This window comes from Acytostelium subglobosum, assembly GCF_000787575.1.
Source record: "Acytostelium subglobosum LB1 DNA, scaffold: scaffold15, whole genome shotgun sequence".
NCBI lineage: Eukaryota > Evosea > Eumycetozoa > Acytosteliales > Acytosteliaceae > Acytostelium > Acytostelium subglobosum.
In genome coordinates, this window is record NW_012236518.1 from 126,599 (window position 1) to 148,444 (window position 21,846).

General features: G+C 43.2%; 13 protein-coding genes across 13 annotated transcripts; 8 read left to right on the plus strand and 5 right to left on the minus strand.

Moving 5' to 3' along the window:
- Positions 1–83: 83 nt before the first annotated feature.
- Positions 84–1,000, minus strand: SAMD00019534_074130 (hypothetical protein; the record flags this gene model as incomplete). Its single annotated transcript, XM_012897110.1, has 3 exons — positions 84–436; positions 514–858; positions 937–1,000. 3 exons carry the CDS (start codon positions 998–1,000, stop codon positions 84–86), a joined length of 762 nt encoding a protein of 253 aa, XP_012752564.1.
- Positions 1,001–1,741: 741 nt separating this feature from the next.
- Positions 1,742–3,299, plus strand: SAMD00019534_074140 (hypothetical protein; the record flags this gene model as incomplete). The annotated part of the gene is made up of 3 exons (XM_012897111.1): positions 1,742–1,943; positions 2,024–2,523; positions 2,580–3,299. Coding segments are annotated over 3 exons (1,422 nt in total), but the record flags the coding sequence as incomplete, so codon positions are not given.
- A 38-nt stretch (positions 3,300–3,337) lies between these two features.
- Positions 3,338–5,691, minus strand: SAMD00019534_074150 (hypothetical protein; the record flags this gene model as incomplete). The annotated part of the gene is made up of 3 exons (XM_012897112.1): positions 3,338–3,698; positions 3,769–5,310; positions 5,381–5,691. The coding sequence occupies 3 exons, from the start codon at positions 5,689–5,691 to the stop codon at positions 3,338–3,340; spliced, it is 2,214 nt and encodes a 737-aa protein (XP_012752566.1).
- Positions 5,692–6,121: 430 nt separating this feature from the next.
- On the plus strand, positions 6,122–7,027 carry SAMD00019534_074160 (hypothetical protein; the record flags this gene model as incomplete). The annotated part of the gene is made up of 2 exons (XM_012897113.1): positions 6,122–6,868; positions 6,944–7,027. 2 exons carry the CDS (start codon positions 6,122–6,124, stop codon positions 7,025–7,027), a joined length of 831 nt encoding a protein of 276 aa, XP_012752567.1.
- Positions 7,028–7,218: 191 nt separating this feature from the next.
- SAMD00019534_074170 (hypothetical protein) lies at positions 7,219–7,639 on the plus strand (the record flags this gene model as incomplete). Its single annotated transcript, XM_012897114.1, has 2 exons — positions 7,219–7,522; positions 7,617–7,639. The coding sequence occupies 2 exons, from the start codon at positions 7,219–7,221 to the stop codon at positions 7,637–7,639; spliced, it is 327 nt and encodes a 108-aa protein (XP_012752568.1).
- A 323-nt stretch (positions 7,640–7,962) lies between these two features.
- Positions 7,963–9,123, minus strand: SAMD00019534_074180 (hypothetical protein; the record flags this gene model as incomplete). The annotated part of the gene is made up of 1 exon (XM_012897115.1): positions 7,963–9,123. The coding sequence occupies one exon, from the start codon at positions 9,121–9,123 to the stop codon at positions 7,963–7,965; it is 1,161 nt and encodes a 386-aa protein (XP_012752569.1).
- A 1,549-nt stretch (positions 9,124–10,672) lies between these two features.
- SAMD00019534_074190 (hypothetical protein) lies at positions 10,673–11,575 on the plus strand (the record flags this gene model as incomplete). The annotated part of the gene is made up of 5 exons (XM_012897116.1): positions 10,673–10,678; positions 10,775–10,849; positions 10,949–11,065; positions 11,137–11,372; positions 11,458–11,575. 5 exons carry the CDS (start codon positions 10,673–10,675, stop codon positions 11,573–11,575), a joined length of 552 nt encoding a protein of 183 aa, XP_012752570.1.
- A 546-nt stretch (positions 11,576–12,121) lies between these two features.
- On the plus strand, positions 12,122–14,008 carry SAMD00019534_074200 (hypothetical protein; the record flags this gene model as incomplete). The annotated part of the gene is made up of 1 exon (XM_012897117.1): positions 12,122–14,008. The coding sequence occupies one exon, from the start codon at positions 12,122–12,124 to the stop codon at positions 14,006–14,008; it is 1,887 nt and encodes a 628-aa protein (XP_012752571.1).
- A 249-nt stretch (positions 14,009–14,257) lies between these two features.
- Positions 14,258–15,447, plus strand: SAMD00019534_074210 (hypothetical protein; the record flags this gene model as incomplete). Its single annotated transcript, XM_012897118.1, has 2 exons — positions 14,258–14,801; positions 14,870–15,447. Coding segments are annotated over 2 exons (1,122 nt in total), but the record flags the coding sequence as incomplete, so codon positions are not given.
- A 274-nt stretch (positions 15,448–15,721) lies between these two features.
- On the plus strand, positions 15,722–16,966 carry SAMD00019534_074220 (hypothetical protein; the record flags this gene model as incomplete). The annotated part of the gene is made up of 4 exons (XM_012897119.1): positions 15,722–15,752; positions 15,827–16,002; positions 16,079–16,209; positions 16,285–16,966. The coding sequence occupies 4 exons, from the start codon at positions 15,722–15,724 to the stop codon at positions 16,964–16,966; spliced, it is 1,020 nt and encodes a 339-aa protein (XP_012752573.1).
- Positions 16,967–17,053: 87 nt separating this feature from the next.
- Positions 17,054–18,313, minus strand: SAMD00019534_074230 (hypothetical protein; the record flags this gene model as incomplete). The annotated part of the gene is made up of 2 exons (XM_012897120.1): positions 17,054–17,491; positions 17,837–18,313. Coding segments are annotated over 2 exons (915 nt in total), but the record flags the coding sequence as incomplete, so codon positions are not given.
- Positions 18,314–18,973: 660 nt separating this feature from the next.
- On the plus strand, positions 18,974–19,599 carry SAMD00019534_074240 (hypothetical protein; the record flags this gene model as incomplete). The annotated part of the gene is made up of 3 exons (XM_012897121.1): positions 18,974–19,247; positions 19,314–19,438; positions 19,510–19,599. 3 exons carry the CDS (start codon positions 18,974–18,976, stop codon positions 19,597–19,599), a joined length of 489 nt encoding a protein of 162 aa, XP_012752575.1.
- Positions 19,600–19,812: 213 nt separating this feature from the next.
- On the minus strand, positions 19,813–21,835 carry SAMD00019534_074250 (hypothetical protein; the record flags this gene model as incomplete). Its single annotated transcript, XM_012897122.1, has 5 exons — positions 19,813–19,953; positions 20,053–20,159; positions 20,234–20,496; positions 20,646–21,538; positions 21,656–21,835. The coding sequence occupies 5 exons, from the start codon at positions 21,833–21,835 to the stop codon at positions 19,813–19,815; spliced, it is 1,584 nt and encodes a 527-aa protein (XP_012752576.1).
- Between the last annotated feature and the right edge of the window lie 11 nt (positions 21,836–21,846).

Sequence of the window (21,846 nt, forward strand, 5' to 3'; positions counted from 1 at the left end):
CCATTCAAGGACAGGGGAAAGTTTGACGACGCGTACATTCTGCGCGCGGCCAGAGTGACGTGACCAACCTTCGTTGCCTTACCTTACTTCTGTTGACTACGCATGATTAGACCGAGACCAAGGATCATGAGCATGATGGATGCCAGCAGACCAAAGCCGAGGATGGAGCCATGCACGACGCCACCTGGGTAGATGTCGATGCCAGGCTCGCCTGGACCAACCCACTTCCAACCAATGAGCTGGGCGGTCATACTGAGAGTGGTGCAGTTGTTGCCTGGGACACTACCCTTGATGCATTCCTCATAAGTCGCAGGGATATAGGTGAAGGGAAGTCCAAACACCTCAGCAGTGAAGTTTGTAAATCCTCCACATGTAGCATTATTGTACAGAGCAGTGCAGACATCTTGGCAGAATGGCAAGACGTTTGGATATGGGCCTATAGTGGAAGTTAAGAAGGTGTGATGTTAATGTCTTGCTGAGCCATTCATTCCATTCGTCCCATTCCGATCATACTTCTGAATGTCTTTGTACAGATGTAAGTGGCGATGTTGGCGGCACATTTATCGGTGATATTTGTTGATTGATATCTCAGTCTCTCCATTGCCTCCTTGGCAAACATATCGTATCCTAATGTGTCGTCGGGGATAGAGCTGCAGTGATCTGGATCTGTGCTGTTGATCCTCTCGTTGAGTGCCTGGGTGACGTTGCTTGGCAGTGGATAGCCAGCACTGGCCATCAAGGTCAAATCATACTTTCTCGTATCGCCTGTGATCCAACAGTATGGAATCTGTGATATTGGAATGACCGCACATGGTGTGTTCAGATCGGATGATGTTGAATCAGCCTTGACTAAATTGTCTGTTTGATTGATAGTCGTTAGAATGTTTGTTTGTTTTTGTCGCGCCAAAGTGTCTGAATGTTGATAATGATACTAACTGGATGCAACCAACAGGACTACAAATACAAGTATTGATGTTGAGAGTATCTTTGAATGATACATATTGTTTGATTCTCTTCTTTATGTAATATATATAAAAGTGTTTGCAATGAGAGTGTGTATGTCTATCAATCTGTCTGTCTGTATATCAATATATGTATTTCTTAATTGCTAAACCAACTAGTAAGTCGTATAAGTATTTATCACTCTTTATCTCTCTTTTATCTTGCAGTAGTAGTTTAGAATAGGAACTCTTTGAGTATTTTGAGGTTATTGTACACTTGTGTCGCAAAGTAAAGATCTGTTTGTGTGTTTGTACATGCTGTGTGGTCGTCAAACCAAACATTCACACACAACAAAACTGTTTGAACTCGTACAAAATTCACCGATATGTTATTTGTTGACAATTTTAGATTTTCTTTAGTCTGATAATTGTTGTTGGAACTTCAAAGATATGTAGTTACATTTAGTATAAGATGGATTCAAATATATTCATGTGAATATATTATAATATGTATTATAACATTGTCAATTATTATTTATTTGATTCATACATATAATAAATGATAACTTGGTGTTGTAATAAAAATTACCCACCAACTGACGTCCTGCAAAAACGAGAGATGTCATACAACTAAAATGAGTGAGTGAACCCCAGGCTAACAACAACAATACTCTCCGATCACTGTGGGCTTCATTGCAATCATAACTTTGATAGAGATATACATATAAAGAAGACAGAGATAGATTGATTGTGTTTGTAATATTAAATAGATAACAGAAATATATATAGCAATACCAAGTATGGATACTAGAGTTATGGCTACGAGAGATGATAATGTACAGTGTTCATCTTTTGATGCACATGTCGATGAGTACGTCAAGGCCAACGTGTTCTGTTGCAGCTGTGAGAAATACCTCTGCAACAAGTGTGACCTCATCGCTCACAAACAACTGGACAATGTAAATAACTCAGAGTCAGACTTGCATATTAGAATGCCTGTTGGTATGTATCTCTCACTCTGCAAAGATTGATTGATTGATTGATTGATCACATGTAACTTACATAAAATGACATCACATCAGATCATCAAACTACCGATGATGAAGATGATGATACCAAGCAACATCAACGTCAACAACATCAACAACAACAGAATAAGAAACAACAAGAACAAAAGGTTAAACTACAAAAGAATGGTAATACGAATAGAAGTAATAGTAGTCTACCAACATTGGGCAAGAAGACGGATAGCTCAAATACATCGGATGCTTCATTGGACTCTACTATAAACAAGGAGTTGTTGATCACACCCGATGAAAATGATGCTGACAACAAGAGGAGATCATCTTCATCATCGTCAGCTGCCGAGTTGTCAATGTACGTCGATGATGAGAGTGACCTCAAACTGTGGGACGTTGGCAAAGGCACCAACTCATGTGCACTCGAGCCTGATGAGGAGGATACATTCGTCGCTGGAGAGGACCCCAAAGATCAAAAGGAAGCATCACACGTTGGTCAAGGTGTCTTGGAAGGTATCATCGACCTTGGCACAGGTATTGCTGATGGATTCACTGGTGTTATTGTAAGTCATACTTTGATTGATTGATTGATTGAATACTGACACTACTTCTTACTTAGTCTGACCCTCTAAATGGTGCCAAAGAGGGTGGAGTTAAAGGATTCTTCAAGGGCATGGGCAAGGGAATATCTGGAGTGGCATTGAAGCCGGTAAAGGGCTCAGCAGAGTTCATGATCAAGACGGCTGAGGGATTCAGAAACACTGGAGAGACTATATTCACACCAAAGAGCCTACAGATCGATGTGGTCAGGGAGAAGGAGGCTATTCATCTCCTTGACGGCCTGTTCCAAGGCACTCTTGGTCTGGGCAGAGGAGTGTTTGAGGGTGTCACTGGAATCATTGCCGAGCCAGTAAAGGGTGCTCAGGAGAATGGTGGCAAAGGATTCTTCATTGGTCTGGGAAAGGGTCTTGTAGGCGCTGTCTGCAGGCCAATCTCTGGAGCAATGGAGTTTGTCAGCAAGCCAATTGAGGGCCTGGTCAACACGCCACAGACAATCATCGACGCCATTGAAACAAAGATTGAAAGCAACAAACAAAAGCAAAGGGCTGCAGCAGGCCTTGCTGCCAATGATAACAACAACAAAGACAACAACAACAAAGACAACACAGAGAAATCAATTACAAACGATCCAATATCGACGACATCACCTAAACTTGGAGCAAGCTTCAGACCATCACAGGAAGAGCAAATGAAAACACAGGACGAGTATAACAAGAAGTGGCTGGAGAAGAACCAGAAGTTGGACAGCCACAGTATAAGCTCAATAAACTTTAGAGAGTAAATGTAGTGAAATATAGTGAAATGAAGGACTTCCAGTTAGTTGACTGTCTGCTTTATTTCTTCCTCAAGGTCAATCAGCTCGAGCACTTGTTTCAGCAGTGGATACTGGTATGGCGACACACAGAGCATGTCGAATGCCATTGAGTAGTTGGCAGGCAGTGTGCTCTTTGGTGCGAGTATCTTGTTTAGACACTTGGTCTTTTGGCTAAAGTGAGTGCACATGGTCCATTGAGCCTCCATGTTGGCACCAACCTGTAGAGCTTCACTAATAGTTGAGTGCTTCTTATCGATTGCATCAGACTCGAGACCATCCTCAAAGGTAGCCTCGTGTATCATAATATGAGAACACTTTCCCTCCTTGATAAAGTTATCGCTTGGTCTAGTGTCGCCAGAGAATCTATGGAACACAGAAGTAGTTTGTTAGCACTCGCTACTCAATCAATCATACAATCATGATGGATACATACGATAGTTTGAAGCCATCCTTCATCTCCATGACAAGACCTCTTGCATCTGGACAGTGATCGACAAACACATTGTTGATTGAGTGGACATTGAGCTTCTCGAGACATGTATCAATCAGTGGACTAGGATCATCAAACTTGAATCCAATGTGATCAGTGTGTATCACCTCCTTCATGCCTTCCAGCCAGTCAATGAGCTCGGATGGACCAATGACCACAAGTCTGGGAATATCAGGGCGTTGAGCTCTGGCCTTGGCAGCCTTCTCCAACACCAATGGCACACCCAGATGATGATCAGCATGCATATGTGATATCCATATCAGTCTGAGATTGGTCAAGATATCTTTGGTGACCTCTCTGCCAAAGAACCTGGTGACCTGTCCCAATGTACCCTCGCCACAGTCCATGAACATGTACTCGCCTTTGACTGTCTCGATCAAATGTCCAGTGACGTTCCTTTGCTTGGATGGCTTGGCTGAGCTGGTGCCTGTAAAGAGTACTCTTGGATAGGCCTTTCGCTGCTCAGTTGGTGTTTGCTCGAGCTCCTCAGTCAACTTGGCGATCTGTTGACGTATGACCTCTGCCTTTGGATGCATCATCAATGCGGATGTAACTCGATCATCCTTGTCCTCAGAGATCTCCTCATCCATTGCAACAAACTCCACTGTGCCAGCTGATGCTGGTGGTCCAAGATAAGCTCTTGTCATCTTTTGACATGGTATGACGTTGGGCAACGCGGCCAATGAATTTGAGAGCGGGGCTACTTGGTTGGGAACAGCCTCGCCAGGGAATAGACTGGGGAGGAATGAGTGCAGCTTCTTGATCTCCATCTCCGCCGCAGCCAACTGTTTGTAGTCCTGACAATTGGTACTGTTGACAATGATGTGTTTGGTGGCAGTGCCAAACTTGTTCATGAACTGTTGATACTGCTCTGTGGCCAACACCTCTTCTGGAACCAGATGTACAATTGAGCTTAGTTGTGTCGCTGGTTGTTCAACAAAGTACTCTGTGAATGCAGTGCTGTTGAACAAACTATCAAAGTACTCTACGGTTGGACAACGAATGATTGCAAACCTGGTGCCTGGTTGTGTCTTGTCCATCACTTGATCGGGTGTGACAGTATCGCCCTTTGGTGTCTGAACTGATTGTCCATTGGACAACTTGTGGAACATTGGTCCCTTTGGCACACCCAATGCAATGGCGCGCTCTGGGTAGAAGCGGCCTGGAAAGTCCTTAGTGATACCAATGTAGCAAAGAACAGCGTCCCTATCGACCACTGAGCTTGGGTCAACCTGTGTGACATTGACGTACATTGACTTGCGCTCGGCACATGTTGCGGCCATCAACTTCTCCCACTGTTCCGCTTCCATATAGTTATGGTACGTTGTCATCTTGAAAGGAGTGACGTCCATCTGCTGCTTCTGCTGTTCCTGCAGTTGTTGCAGGGTCCTCTTTGACAAAGGAATGGTCTGGACAGTGAGCTGTTCAAGGTTAAGTGTTTGGACAGAGTTGCTATTCATCTCGTACACATTGACCTTGAGGGTACTTTATAATATGGAATGATTCCAGTTAGACGCTGGCGATCAATATCAATCACCTAATCACTTTAACATACATATTCAAAAACTCTCTTGAGTGATAGAAGATATTGTATAGACCTGGTGGACCATAGATATCGACCTCTTTTACATCTTCGATGGCGATGAGGAGATAGAACACACCCATCAGACCACCTAGGGATTCCCATGATAGGGAGGTGAGGAATATTGTCCTTATCTTTCCAATCTTGATACTCGATCTCTCCTTGTACACTCTCTGTGAGCCTTCTCCACACTCAAAGAAGTATCTATCCTTATCAAAGAATGCGTAGACTGATGGTGATACATCTTCATTATCACCGGATACATCTATGTATGATTTTGCCATTCTTCTTTCTTTGCTTCTTTGTTATCTTTGTAGTTCGTTTAAGGTTAAGTTATGTTAATTACATGTATGTATATTTGTTTGAATGATTGAATCATGGACCTTTGACTCTCTATCTTGTTGACTAAAAATAGTAGATTGGTTTAGTGATGATGATTCATTCGATCGGCAATTTCAGAATCCGATCAGATCATTGTCATTATGGGAAAAGATCCAGAAATAAGAATAACAATTAGTTATTTGTATAACTTTGGTTAGTAATATTATTACATGTAATAAGGAATAATGAATGAATGAAAGAACGAATGACAACTTCATTTGTTTCGTGCGAAATGGGGAAAGACAAGTCAATCGTCAAATTGACCTGTCCAACTTGTTTATAATTATGTGTGTAGATATTGATAGATAACAGAGAGATAGATCAGAGATATAGATGATAAGACAATTGGGTCTAAGATTATATTCGACGTCGAGTAATGGAGCCGCAAAGACTACTACTTCTTCAACATTGTTATGGGGAAAGAATGCTTTGGTCACTGGTGGAAGTAGAGGCATAGGCAAGGCAATAGCAATGAAATTGGCAGAGAATGGTTGCAATGTATGTGTTCTCTCGAGAGACACTACATTGAATCAAGCAACTGTTGCATCATTGCCAGTGATCAACGAGCAGGGCATTCCACCAAACAAACACTGGGGCATCACATATGACTTGTCTGCGATGGACAACTATGAAAGCCTTCACAACTCCCTTAAAGAACAGCAACAACATCATCAAGACTTTGACATCATTGTACATGCAGCTGGCATCACTCAGAACGATCTATTCTTCCGCTCCAAACCCGAAGAGTTGAGAATGTTGAACAAGGTGAACTTTGAAGCACCGATCTATCTGACACGCATGTTGTTGAAGCCAATGCTAAGGAAACAATGGGGTCGCATCATATTCATGGGTAGCATCGTGGCCGATATGGGCAATCGTGGTCAGACCCTGTATGCAGCGAGCAAGGCAGGTCTAGTCGGTTTCTCCAAGTCATTGTCACGAGAAATCGGTCATCAAAATGTTACATCAAACGTCATTGCACCAGGCTACATTCAAACAGACATGTCAGCCGACTACATCCAATCACTTGGCGATACATTAATCCAACGTATACCTCTTCGACGTATTGGTGATGTTGAAGTATGTGTCCATCCATGCATCCATTAACCTAGTTTGTTCCATGTATTAACCATCCTTTGATTCATTTTCTTACAGGATATTGCCAAGACTGCACTGTTCCTTATAGAGTCCAACTATATAACAGGACAAGTTATAAAGGTTGATGGTGGATTGTCATAAGAGTTATTCCATAAACTATTATCATCATTGTATTTACTTTATTTACCCTTGTTTGGTCATCCTGTCAACTTGTTTCCATCAAAAAAACGAAGGAATCACATCACATGTTTGTTTTTCGAAATTTGATCATTCAACTCAATCTCATTCATTCAATCATCGACAGACATTACATATATATAAAGAGATAAAGAATGAGCTCTACAATCAAACATCCAGAAACATTCTCAAGCGAGGATGAGTATCCCTTTATGAGGATAAATAGAACTTTCAAGGTGTTCACAGGTATTGGAATGGGTATTCTATTTGGTTGTTTGGTTAACGTTCTGTCGAAGCGTCCATACCTCAACCGTCCACACATTCACGTCACTGCTGCCACTGCACTCGGTGTGATCAACTACAAGTCATACGATCTCCAAGAGTCACTGCACAAGAAGAACTTCACCGTCCTGGCCAAGTATCAGGATCGTTTGAAGAGACAGGAGTTTGTCAAGAGCGGTACGTAGTACATCACATCACGTCACATCATGTGTAGTCGTGCGCGCTACTAACCTTCGTCAATCAATCAAACAATCATATACGAAACAAACAGAGATTGCCAAGTCAGAGCTTTAGATATTAATAAGATAGGACATACACAGGTTGAAGCAGCAGCAATAAACGATAAAGCAGAGATGTCGCGCGATAAATGCGACATACACATTGTAACACAAAGACAAAAGACAGGCATAGGATGAGTGGACATGACTCGCGAGTGAACAACAGTGAGAGGTATAGACTATTCGTATAACAGGTCATTCAATCACATCAAGTGATTGAACAACTATATATATATATTTATTCTTTGGCTCTCTTGCAAGGAAGGCTCATGCTCAATGAGCGAGAGAGAAAGAGAGCGAGCCTCAATCAAGAGAAGTGTGAACGCGTTGGTTGTTGGATCATGCAGCCTGAACCCTCTTGGAGATGTTGTTGTAGTTGTTTGGATGAATGTGGTGCGTCTGCTGCTGCACAGACGACTTTACCTTCTTGGATGGATGCATTGCCGACGTCTCAAACACCATGAACTGTTGCAGTTGTTGCTGCTGCTGCTGCAGTTGCTGGTGATGTTGGAGATGACCATCGGTAACTGGACCGGTTGTCTGCAGGACACTAGGGTATGCCAAAGGAGGTGTGGACGCTCGAATATTCTGCTTGGACTTTGGTGACTGTTGTTGTTGTTGAGGTGTCCTTGGTTGTTGTTGTGGCGGAGATTGGATCATAATAGATTGTTGTTGCTTCAACATGTGGTCGTTGGCTTGTAGTATTCCAACGATGGACTGCGCCATCAGTGCTTTGAATTGGCTGAGCTCATTCCTGTATGACTCGGCTTGTCTCTCCAGCATTGTGTTCTTGGTCTGCAGGTCCTTGATAACATGTCTTTGTTGTTGTATTCTCTCTTGATATTCGGACAAATTGCTTTGTAGAGTAGGACTGGTGTTCTCACTTGAAGCGGGTGGTGCTGCTGATGGTCCTGTTCCTTGTGGCTGCTGGTGCATCTCGGTCAACAAGTTCTGGACGGAGCCTACAAAGTCGTATGATCTCTTCTTGCTGTTGGCCAGATGATGGGGGTGCTCGGTAGCAATCTGGCGTGGATGTTGTTGTGTCTGTGGTTGTGGTAGTTGGTGTGGCGAATGGCTTGGCGATGAATGTCCGGACTCATGTTGTTCAGTATGTGGCAATGGTATCTTTGGATTGGACTCGGATAATTTGTGAATATGATGATGTAACATGTCGAATGGGTTATTGTTGTTGTGGCCATTCTTTATAAGATGTTGTTGTGGTTGTTGGACATCATGGAAGTTTGTTGGACTTGTTGACTTTGTAGGATATGGTTGGATTGGTCTGGTACGCATCATGGCATACTCCATCTCACGATTGTTGACTTCATTTTGTTGTTGTTGATGTTTGGACATTGTTGGTAATTGTTGTTGTTGTTGTTGTTGTTGTCTGGATGAGACCAACAAAGGTGAAGACTCTGGCGATATTAAGCTTGTTACACTTGATAGAGCCATTTGATTCTGTGCACTCATATATTGTTGTTGTTGTTGTTGTCTAAACATTATTATTGTTCGGTCGACCGAAAGGCGTGGATAAGGTAAGGGTAAGGGTAGGGTAGGGTAAGGTTAAGACTCTAAAGGCTTTAGAATAATTAATTAATAACCAAAGGATATTAAGTAATGGAGGAGGTGTCGTTTGATTAAATGAATGATTGATTGATGGACTGATGATTTAAACAAGGTTAGAACACTGATGATGATGATGTTGCGGAAGAAGTTGCTTGGTACTTGGGGAGCCAGCCAGGTGGTTGGTTCGTTGGTTGGATTAATTAAGTGATGAGAGTATGGTGTGTGTGGCCCATCCCGAGACACCTACTGTTGCAACATGCCTGCCTGACTGCCAACAGTATGCCCCTTGTCCAACAACCATGAAGCGCAACAGTACCCAACACCATCACTACCACCACGATCACTTCACCACTTAATGTATGAAAGAGGAAATCAAGTGAATGGAATGGTTGGATGCGGGTAGTTTGCCCGGCAAGTACCCTGGAATCGTTGACATATGTGCTGGCGAGTCAGAGAGTGATTGATTGATTGAGGGGTGGGTGATGGTCACATGCTTCCTTGATTGGAAAGTTGCTGCTGTCAACAACGCCACAACAACTGTTGCCTAAATATATCCTCTTTCGAAGACCATCATATCCTGGGCATGGCACACGCCCGATAAAGCCAAGCGAGCCGAGTATATAATATTATATGTGTCACTGATTAGTGTGAATAGTATTATATATTTGTTGTGGAGTGTGAATATATGAGTGTGTGTAATGCAACGTCGTTGCCCTCCCTCACCTCGATCGAGGTGATCCATCCATCCATCTATCAATCAATCCATCCATGTAGACAACCAACCAACCCCATCCAACACACACACACTTCATTTGCACCTTGAACAGCAACCTACACACACATATTAGTGTGTTGTTGTAATACTTGTTTGGTGTTAATTATAATATATATGTTTGGATGCATGCAAAGATGATGATGTTGTTGACAAGGTTGTTGTTGGTATCGGATGGGGGTGGTGTATAGTTATGGGTTGGGCAACTAAGTAAGGATAGGAGGGTGCCATCATCGGTATTATTAATTAAAGCATTCTTTGATGATGATGACGATTATAACAAGGTACTCCGAATTTATGATTATTTATATTACTGTTGTTGAATGGTTGGTTGTTTGGCGATGATGTGAGTGTTGTTTGTTTGTTAACTTTAACCAAATTAATCAAGGTTACAAAGGGATAGCTAGCCTTGCCCACCAAAGAGCCTTTTACAAGTCTTGGTTGATTGATTGATTATCACTTTGATATTATCTATCTCTAATAATAATAATGTCATCTTGGTGATTGACAATGAAACCAAAAGATCGATCCAAACGTGAAAGTTCCAAAGAATTGGTTTGGGGTTCAAAAACATCAAATATCTGAGAAAATATTTTTGTATGATTTTGTGAATGACATGAGTAGTCTCACTCAATACATTACATTATATCTCCTTATTCATACAAATATATACATATTCAAAGATAACATACAGTTAGTAATAGACTAGTAATGGTAGTGTGTACCACCCTATTTGATACTTGAGTTGTTTGTCTGTCTAGAATGGCCATTTTCGTACTCACGCCTCTACCCTCATCCTTCACCTTCACCTAGTTCATCATAGCAATTGGCGACCTCCACATCCCACACAGGGCTCACACCATCCCTCCAGAGTTCAAGAAGCTCCTTGTATGATATCATCATCATCGTCATCTCACTGATCATGCATCGATCGATCAATATCACTCATTCATTCAACTTGTTCATTCAATCAATCAAACATACTAGGTCCCAGAGAAGATCCAACACATTCTGTGCACTGGTAACCTCGTTGGAAAGGATGTTCACGACTACTTCAAGCAGCTCACCAGTGATGTACACATTACCCGTGGAGACTTGGATGAGGTAAGTGATGACGGACTGCATTCAATCAATCAATCAATCATATATTCATACATATACATGAACTTGAATAGAACACTTCATACCCAGAGACAAAGGTTATCACTATTGGACAGTTTAAGTTTGGTCTCTGCCACGGACACCAGGTCGTTCCATGGGGTGACAAGCAATCGTTGTGCGCACTCCAACGCCAACTGGACGTCGATGTCCTCATCACTGGACACACTCACAGCATCGAGGTATTCGAACAGAACAACAAGCTTTTCGTCAATCCAGGCACTGCCACTGGATCATTCAGCAATATAACTCAGTATGTTTGATTGATTATAGGTGGAGACACATCGTTCAATCCAAAGGCTAACCCATCTTATTCAATCAATCAATCAATCAAACAGGGATGTCATTCCATCATTTGTGTTGATGGATGTTCAGGGCAACAACATCAGTGTCTACATCTACAAGTTGATCGATGGTGCCGTCAAGGTCGAGAAGGTTGATCACAGCAAACAATAATTGGACAACAACAAGCAACGTTGCATAGAAAGCACACTTAGCAAAGTAGAATGATGGACGACGAGGACTGTTACATTAAAGGTATATCACCATCCAAAACGATCACAATCAATGATCAATGATCAATCCTAGGACTCTGTTTGCAATGCGAACACTCACTATCCAGCATCCACATGACCCGATGGGATCGAACAATGTGACTGCAATGCATTGTCAACGCTGGCTTGTCATTGCTATGCATGAACCCTCAACCCTCACACACACTCTTACCACCTCCAGCCAACAATAGAACTTAGGAGTAAGGGATGTGGAGTTAGTGTGGAGTGTAGTGAGTGGTTCATCACTTCCATCAATCACTCACCTGATCAATTACATGATCACACTCACACACACAACATAACATCCAACCGTTGTGGCGGTATAACATCTTTGAGTGGAATCATGTGATTGATTGATTGATGGATGGTAAAGGTAGACCATTATAAGTTAGAAGTTGTATTAGTATTAGTATATATATATATATAGTATGTCTATAATCTTAGGATGATGGAACATCAGCATCAACATCACCAACAACAACCTGAACGACTAAATAATGGTGACCTGTTGATAAAGTTGGTATTCCCACCAACTTCCTCAGTAGTTAGCAAGACAATCCAGGTGCGACTTAATCAAAAGGTTAGCGAGATAATAATATATGGCTGTACAACAGCTGACTTGAATCCAGTTGGTTATGGTCTATACGTGCCCAACTCCCGGCTGACAAGCAGGGGACTGTGGCTGGATGATCAGACATTGATCTCGACGAACTCCCTGTCAAACATGGACACGGTGCTGATCAAACGACGACCTGGATTCAAGATCAAGAAGAATGTATCCTTCTCACAGGTCAAGCCGATCAAGGAGGGCAAGGTGCAGAAGTTGTCATCATTCACGAGGATCTGGAATCCAAGATACTTGCGACTGTTCTCCCAGCGACTGATCCACGCGTCCAGTGAGAGCGACACAATGTGCGAGAGCATACCATTCAATGACATTGTCAATGTGGACAGGGAACCATCGCGAAAGTACAGCTTTGTCATTGTGGCGGTAATCGCGTTGCCAACAAATGGGTCGCCGTCAAAGGGTGGAAGTGGCCCATCGTCAGAGGAAAAGGAGTATGTGTTCAGATGTACCAATCATAATGACATGGAGGACTGGGTCACATGTATTCGAATCGCATTGAAGAGGACCAGACCAGACTTGTTCCTACCGCCACTCTCTGCGACCATTGGTGGCAGCCACAGTAGTAGTTCATTGTCATTGTCACAATCATTCAATAACTCGATCAATCACGGTGATCAAGGATCATCGTCTTCATCTTCAACGTCATCGAGTCCTGGAACATGGCAACCATTCAAGCCAAGCGATGTATCCCAGTCCACCCTGGCAAAGGGACGTTCGTTCTCATTGTCGTCCAAGAGGAAGGCCAGTGCATCTTCTTCAAGCTCTAGTCTGGCGCCAGATATGCCAGCGCTCACACGTGCTCTGGAGGATGAGCTGCGTCGGGTCCGGTCGAGTCTAGACAAAGAGGCCAAGGCTCGAATGGTTCTCGAGAAGAAGTACAAGAAGTTGAAGTTGAAGTATGCTCAAGCCAAGCTAAAGTCTTCCAAGGATGGCGCAAGCAACATCAGGGTTGGCAACTCGATTGGAAACACGACAACAACAACAACAACCACATCATCATCAATATTGACGAGATTGCGATCATTCTCAACATCGGCGACTTCAACGCCACAGACTGTTGGTGTTGGTTCAGCATCGGCAACCAATACGCCAAGGAAGAGAACCTCCATGTTGATTGGTTTGGCAAGATCCAGTTCACAGTCTGTCGAGAAGGATTCGTCCATAAGCGAGGTCAGCTCATTGATGGCTTCAGAGATGGCAAGCGCAACTACAGAGACAGAGTCAATGATGAGTGCGATGGATGATGTTGGGGATACCGATGCCGAAGACGACGAAGATACATTGGCCAAGATTGCCGAGATCAAGGACCTGAAGGAGCAGCTGGCGAGACTGAAGGAGCGATTGACACTGGAGATCACAGGAAGAGATGAGGCTGAGCTAAACAAACAATCGGCTGAGCGGACAGTATTTGATCAGAAGCTTTCAGATGAGCGAAGGGAAGTCGAGATGTCCAAAGAGAGGAGGCAACAAGATGAACAGATCCAATCAATGAGCGAGTTGGCACATCGTCTGAAAGAGACCCTGTTGAAGTTACAATCACAACTATTACTCAACAACCAACATAATAATGATGATGTTGATGTCGATTATGATGTTGATGATGTCGATGTTGATGTTGTCGATGATGTTGATGTTGTAGATGTTGAGGAGCAAGATGATCATAGACCTCATCATTGTTCAACAACATTGGTACGATTAGAAGTATAACATCAATCAATTAATCATATATCGAAGTAATAAAATATAGTAATTATCTGTACATTGTTGTTGCCAACAAAGAGATAAACTAAAGTTGGCGATGCACCAAGAGTTCCCAAGCGACATCATTTTCACACATTTTTGAAGATCTTCGCTGGCTTCCACCTTGTCTCTTCCACTTCACTCACTCACTTTATCATCATTCATTCATTGTAATCTTAATCATATTCATATACACATACAAATAATAGTTCAACAATGTTTAACAGTGTTGTATTGTTAAGGAAGAGTAGTAGATTGATCAATCTCTCAATCTCAAGATGCACTTACTCGACTGCGGCAGCATCAGCAACAGGTGGACATGATGACTTTATGTTTCCATCAGTCAGGAGATTGTTGACAGAGTATAATCTGAACTATGGACAGGTTAAACCATCTGGTCCACAAGGACGACTGCTCAAGGGTGATGTTCTCCAATTCATCACTGCCAGTAACCTCAAACCTGCTGATCTATTCAAATTGGCACCAACATCATCTACATCATCACAGCAGCCAGCAACACAATCTGCTACTGCTGCTACTGCTACTGCTACTACCTCCACAACTTCAACACAATCAGCCACCACAACAACAACATCATCAAAGACAGTAAAGCCACCTCAATTCGAGGATATTCCACATAACAACATCAGAAAGGTGATTGCTACAAAGCTGACACAGTCCAAGCAGACTGTGCCTCATATGTACATGACAGTTCAATGTGAGATTGACAAACTACTCTCACTAAGAACTGTACTCAATGGTAGGTTGAACCAGTGGACTCCAATCGATCAATCACTCACTCACAATCAATCAATCACTACAATATAGCCACATCACCAACCAAGATATCAGTCAATGATTTTGTTATTAAGGCATGCGCATTGGCTCTTAGAGACGTGCCAGCTGCCAATGCAAGATGGGATGAGAAGACAGGTACCACAGTGCCAAGCAAGTCAATTGATGTATCAGTGGCCGTCGCCACAGAGAGAGGATTGATCACACCAATCGTCACCAACACTGATATGAAGTCATTGGGCGCGGTGGCCACAGAACTGAAGGATCTGGCGGGCCGTGCACGCATTGGCAAGTTGAAGCCCGAGGAGTTCCAGGGCGGCACGTTCTCCGTGTCCAACTTGGGCATGTTTGGCATCACTCATTTCAACGCCATCATCAACTATCCACAGGCTGGCATTCTGGCCGTGGGCGGAGGCCGCAAGATCATCAAGAACAAGTCCCTCACACTGGACGAGCTGGACGCAGCCACCGATGCCACTGGATTGTTGGCAGGTGGTACCGGACCATCCGTTAGCAATGTGATCGACGTCACACTCTCTGGTGACAACAGAGTGTTTGACGATGAGATTGCCGCCAACTTCTTGGATACCTTTAAGAAGTACATCTCCAATCCACAGTTGATGATTATATAAACATACTATTATACTTATACTTTAAAGTGATCACTTCATTTAATTATTTATTGCCCAGTGGCAACAAAACCCATAAAACAAACAGTCAATCTAAGATGGGGTTGGCAATCAATGAAGATGACCATTTGTGGTCCTCGGAGCTGCCACACATGTGATCATTCGTTCAAATCAATCAATCAATCAAACAATCAATCAACCATACATACTTCATCCATTCATTCCTACTTGATCAGATCCAGAGTGGGACTGCACCATGAACAAGACCAATGATAGAACTGATCACAGTAAGACATAGAGTCTGGTGATGGTCCAACTCAATTGTTACTAATATGTGCAATCCCAATCATAATCACAACAGAGGAATGGATACGTGTATATAATGAGCTAATATCAGGATCAGTGGGTGGAATGTCATCGATGTTGGCAGGTCATCCATTCGACACAATCAAAGTTCTGATGCAAGATGCATCAGGTAATCTACCCAAGTTTAAAAGTGGTTGGCATGCACTATCATATACTGTACAGAATGAAGGTGTAAGTCTGAAGTGATGAGCACGAGCATGGGCATGGTCACTCACTCACCAATCACTCAATCACTCTATCATCATAGGTAAGGGGAATATACAAAGGGATGTCAGTTCCAATGCTCACCGTGTCCATTGTAAACTCAATCTTCTTTGCCAGTTACAGCTCTTGTTCAAAGTATCTGCATCCACAAGAATCACCAGTTCCCTATCACATGTATGAATGAATGGATGAATGAATGACACTGGATCAATCAATCAATCACTCACACTCAATCAATCAACTTTTTAGTGTCGCCATCTCTGGAGCGGTGGCAGGTGCAACCATTTCAGTATTGTTGGCACCTAGAGACTTGATAAAGTCAAAGCTTCAAGTGCAATCATCGATCAGATTGCCAACGTCATCATCATCTCACTTGAACAATCATTCATCAACTGCCTTCACATCCGATACTGTTGGAGGCAACAAGACTACAGCGTCGAAAGGCTCACAAAAAGGGACACAAGGACCAATATCATTGATCAAGAACATAGTGAAACGAGAAGGAGTACGTGGAATGTCGAGAGGTCTGAGTGCCACACTACTCCGCGACATACCAGGCGACATGATCTACTTTACAGTGTATGAATACGTCAAGCGACACTTGTCCGCTGCAGTGTACAATCAAGAGAAGGTGGCCGCCACTGGCTCACCCAGCGCATGGGTGGCGATAGGCGCCGGTGGATGTGCCGGCATGAGCTACTGGGCGTCGATCTATCCAATCGATGTGATCAAGACAAAGATACAGACGCAGCCCGAGCCAGCGATTTACAAAGGCGTGATCGATTGCGCCAGACAACTGTACAGGACTGAGGGCATTGGTGTTTTCTTCCGCGGGTTCTACCCGACCATCCTACGGGCGTTCCCAACCAGTGCCGCCAACTTCCTAATGTACGAGACGACCAAGAGTTTCCTCCAATCAGTCGAGTCTTGATAGATCCACAAACATAAACATCCTCCTGTACACACTGTATGATTGATTGGATTCATTGATTCATTGAATAGATGATTGAGTGATCGATCAGACAATGACAAGGGGATCGGCATCGCGACTTGATATGATGACTTGGACATTGGCCAGACGTGATTGGATGAGCTTCTTGTACACTGCGAGGTATCCACGCTCAGTGTTGGAGTGATCGCAGACGATGACGTAGTTGCCCTTGGCACACGCCTCGAGGATCTCGTGATGTGACAGCTCGCCAGTGAGGTAGAGATCAGCTGGTGTGTTCAATATCACTGATGCTCCACTGCCAGCACACATCGCAATAGTCTTGATTGGACGATCTACTCCATTTTGTGGCCTTCCAAGTCTAACATATTGTAGACCAAACAATTGCTTCACACACTTGATCACATCCTGGATATCAACACCTTGAGCGCCATAGTTCAACAGTCTTCCAGCACCAATCTCCTTTGATGAGTACTTCACGCCATTGAATACACTCCATGTCTCAATGCCCTTGAGTATGTTTGAATGATTGAGCGAGTGAGTGATCATTCAATCATACTACATCATCATCATCATCATCACCATACATACACTTGTGTGTTGCTCAATGATCTTGGATACTGTGGACAACTTGTTCTCTGCCAACATCAACTCAAACTTTGTACGGTTGTCTGATGTTTGATTGGGCATGAGGATGTGGCTGCCACCAAGTGCTGCTTGAATAGATTGTGACAGATCAGTAGAGTCTGTACCCTTCTTCATTACAATGTCAACACGATGAGTATACTGCTTGGATGTTGCATATTGTTGTTGCTGGATGGCTGTGGTCTGCACAGTCGATGCATCCTTGGCCAGCTTGATGAGTGCCGCTGCGGTCCAATCATTGATACCGCCACTGATTGCATCGAGTGCCGAGTGAGGTGAGTAGATGGGCAGACGGTTCTCGATGGCCTTGACAGCGATGCGTTGTGCAGTGACCTTTTGAGTGATCCTCTTGAAGTTGCTGAAGAGGGGTGGATGGTAGCTGACGATCATCGAGCACTTTGATTCAATTGCCTCGTCCAACACATTCTCTGTAAGATCATTGGTCAAGAAGATTGAGTTGACCGTCAATGTACTAGCAGTGCTAGGTTCAATCAGTACACCAACATTATCCCAACTGCCTGCCAACTCCAATGGTGTTATCTCATTCAACACGTTTACAACCTCTCTGAATGATGTCATTTGTCTAATCTTATTGTTTAGTTGATTATATTGATATTGATTATTAAGGAATGTTGATGATGTCGATGATCTAAATAATCTTAATAACATTGTCTTTATGTCATATATTGATCATTTGGCAAATGAACAAGTTCACTCTTTCGAAGCTTCGTGGTCAGTATGAGGGGTCAAGTAACCCAGTTACCTGAGTCTACTGCCTTGTTGTTGTAATTGTTACCCACCACATCACTCACTCACATCTATTCATTCCTAAGTTATCCCTCATTACCTATTATGTGTTGGTGTATAAGTGTGTGAGTGAGATTAAATGAGTGAGTGAGGGTGACACTCATCACCTCTTCTCCATCTCTCTCTCTCTTATTCACAACATGATAAGGACTCACCAACATCTCTATTCTCTGCCTCTTAAGAGATAACTATAAGGTTACAAATAATAATAATAATAATATTTATTAGAGAAGAATGAGGAGAGTATCATTATTATGGAAATCAGTGTCGGATATTCCACCTTTTACCTCAATGACAGAGAGGGATGATGGATCACCTACACTCCAACAACAAGATATAATGGATATACCAACATCACCAAATACATTATCATTGGATTCACTAAATGTTAATGATGATCTTGTTGTAATGGAACTACAACCTGTACAACCTTTAAACAAATCATCTGGATCAATTCCACAACATCAAGAAATATCAGCAACTTCAACAACAACAACTACAACAAAGGTTGAAGAATTAATTGGTGTACCTAAATTGATGTTGGATCAGAAGGATGGACAGATACAGATATTGGTTGATAGTTTGAAGGAGTTTGGTGAACAGATGGAGTTGTTGAAGGAGCAGAATTCATTGATTTCAACTCAATTGGAATTGGAGAGGATGGAGAATGAGAGATTACTCAAAGAGAAGAAGGAAATGGAGAATAACGTAGCCAAACAATCATTATTCATCGATGAGATGAAGTTGGCTTTAAAGAGAGAGAAGAACAATTATAATGAGTATCGAGAGACAATAGAGTCAAGGGGTAAAGGTATGCTATTCCTTCAAAAAACCAACCAATGAATCACTCAATTACTAATCTGATCCAACAATGTAGATATGGAGAGTTTGAATTCGGAAAACTCTGCTTTGATTGCCAAGAACCATCAGATGGTCGCCACAGAGTTGGAGAAGACGACGGAGATTCAAAGATTGAACCAACAGGTGAAGGACATGCAGAGGGTGATTGAGGGTCATGTTAGGATGATTGAATCACTCTCAAACAACAATGACACTAATCATTACAATAGTAGTACTTCAAGTTCACATCATGGAAACAAGGCCTCAACTACAAATGCTTTATACATTCATGGAGCATATCCAGCCTATGGTACAGCGCATAAATGAAATGAAGCAAGCTTGCAATCAACATCAGTCATATGGATGACTGGTGTAAGTTCTAAAAGTATTCGGCAAAGGTTGGTAATAGGTTGGTTGGTATTTTATTATTGATTGATGTGATATGTTGCTGTTGGTACTTGTTGTTGACGATGATGTTTGTTATTGTAGCGAGTGGATAATGATCGAGAGTGAATTGAGATGAGAATGATCTTGACTTATTGGAGCAGCTTGGCGACGAATGTCTCAAAGTTGGACTCAAACTCCTTGACCTTGTTCTTATCGACCTCGCTGACCTTGGTTTCAGACAGCTTGATTGGTGACAGGGTCTTATATATATCTGACTTGGAAGATTTGTTCTGTTCATGTTTGATTGATTGATTGAGTTAGTGTGTCTGGAATGACCTGGAACAACCTGGAATGACCTGGAATGATCATGGAACATGGAGTATACTTACAACTTTTCCACTAGAAATTACAGACAGCAGCTTGTCAACATCGGCTTCTTTTTGGAATGAAAGAGTATTGACTATATATACATTGATGCTGTTATCTTGAACGAGTTCTATTGTTTGTGTGATTGGTGTGTTAGTTGGTCTCGCGCGCGAGGACTTGATCCCAAAGAAGGTGACCACTTACTCTTAAAAAGCTCGGCCTTGGACTTGGGCGACACGGTGATTGACTCTGAGCTGTAGTATGGAGTGAATGAATCTCCGTTGTAGCCAGCGGCAAAGTACTGCTGGGCTTGCTCTGGTGAGAGCTCGGCAAATGCTGGGATGATTCCCTTTGTGTCTCTAACCAAGAATACGATCGATGATGGATTCGAGTAGATGTTTGTGCTCTGCTCCACTGGAACAATCGAAACCACTCTCTTTGGTGATGTGAATCTCTCGATCAAGTCGCTGTTCATTCATTGATTGATTGAGTATGAGTGGAATAGTTCCATTTGATTGATTGATTGATCGATCGATTGAATGATTGATTGAGTGGACCATGGGTTAGTGATCATGTTGATGATGGATTGAATGATCCCCTTTCCGATGATAGTTACAATTGATTCTTGGCAGCAGACTCCAATGGATATGAGATGGAATCAAAGAGACGGAAGAGACCGTCCTTGTTCCAGAGAGAACCTTGAGCGACGACCTTGCCACTCTCGAATCTCTTGTTGAGGAGATAGTTGTCAGCGCTAAAGATCAGCATGGTCTTGTTGTCTCTGGTCTGGTAGATGTCGGCGGCGGACAGGGTGACACCCTGGCGCTCGTTGAGCATGGTTGGCTGCGAGATGGCAGTCAGTGCACGTCTGATGTTGTCGGTCGACTGCACGCCACCAATGACGGCGATGCCTCTCTTGACATCAATGATGTTGAATGCGCCGGAGCGCAGACCGCACTTGGCCTGCTGCTCGGCCGACAGCTGCAGCTGGGGTGCGACGTACAGAGTCATAGAGTGCTTGAACTCCTTGACGGCGGTGGGCACGGTGCTGGGCAGCAGGTGCTCGAGGAACAGTGCTGTCTGTGCGCAGTTGGTGATGGCGCGGATCTTGCCCTCGCAGGCCTGATGTGAGCCGACGGCGCCGTCGTGCACATAGATGTTGGTGGAGTCGCCAATGTGATTCTTGACCTCGTTCAACAGAGCCTTGTACTGCGCGACGGTGATGGTGCTGCCGGCAGCACCCTCCGAGGCGTTCAATGTGGCCGACTGCTCGTCGAGATAGTAGTTGATAGGCTTGACCTCTGCGCCCGCCTGATAAGAGTATGCCCCAGTCGACTCCTTCTTCACGTCCGAGTGCTGAACCAACAACTTAACAGAAGGGTTGCGATAGGCGAACGATGAAGGTGTCACCGAGTAGCTGTTCAATGTCCAATTGAGTGCATAATCCACTCCCTGTCTTTGATTTGGGAACATCGCAGTCTCCTCATCCTCCTCCTTTGCTAGATTAACCTGTTTTCATCATGATCAAATCATTCATCAGTACTCGGGTTGATTTGAGATGATTGATAGAGTGCACTCGCTCAATCAATCAATCAATCACATCACATCACCTGACTGATGACTTACCAAACCCTTTCTGTCTCTCTTTCTTCTGAGCTCATCATAGACTGATGATGATGCTGGTGCTGACAATGGCTGTGACTGAGAAATGAATCGCTTGGCAGTCGCAGCACCTGTCAATCCACTGATCAATGTGCTTGTGGTTGTTGTTGTTGTTGTTGTAACAGTTCTCTTGACGACAAACATGTTGTTGTTAA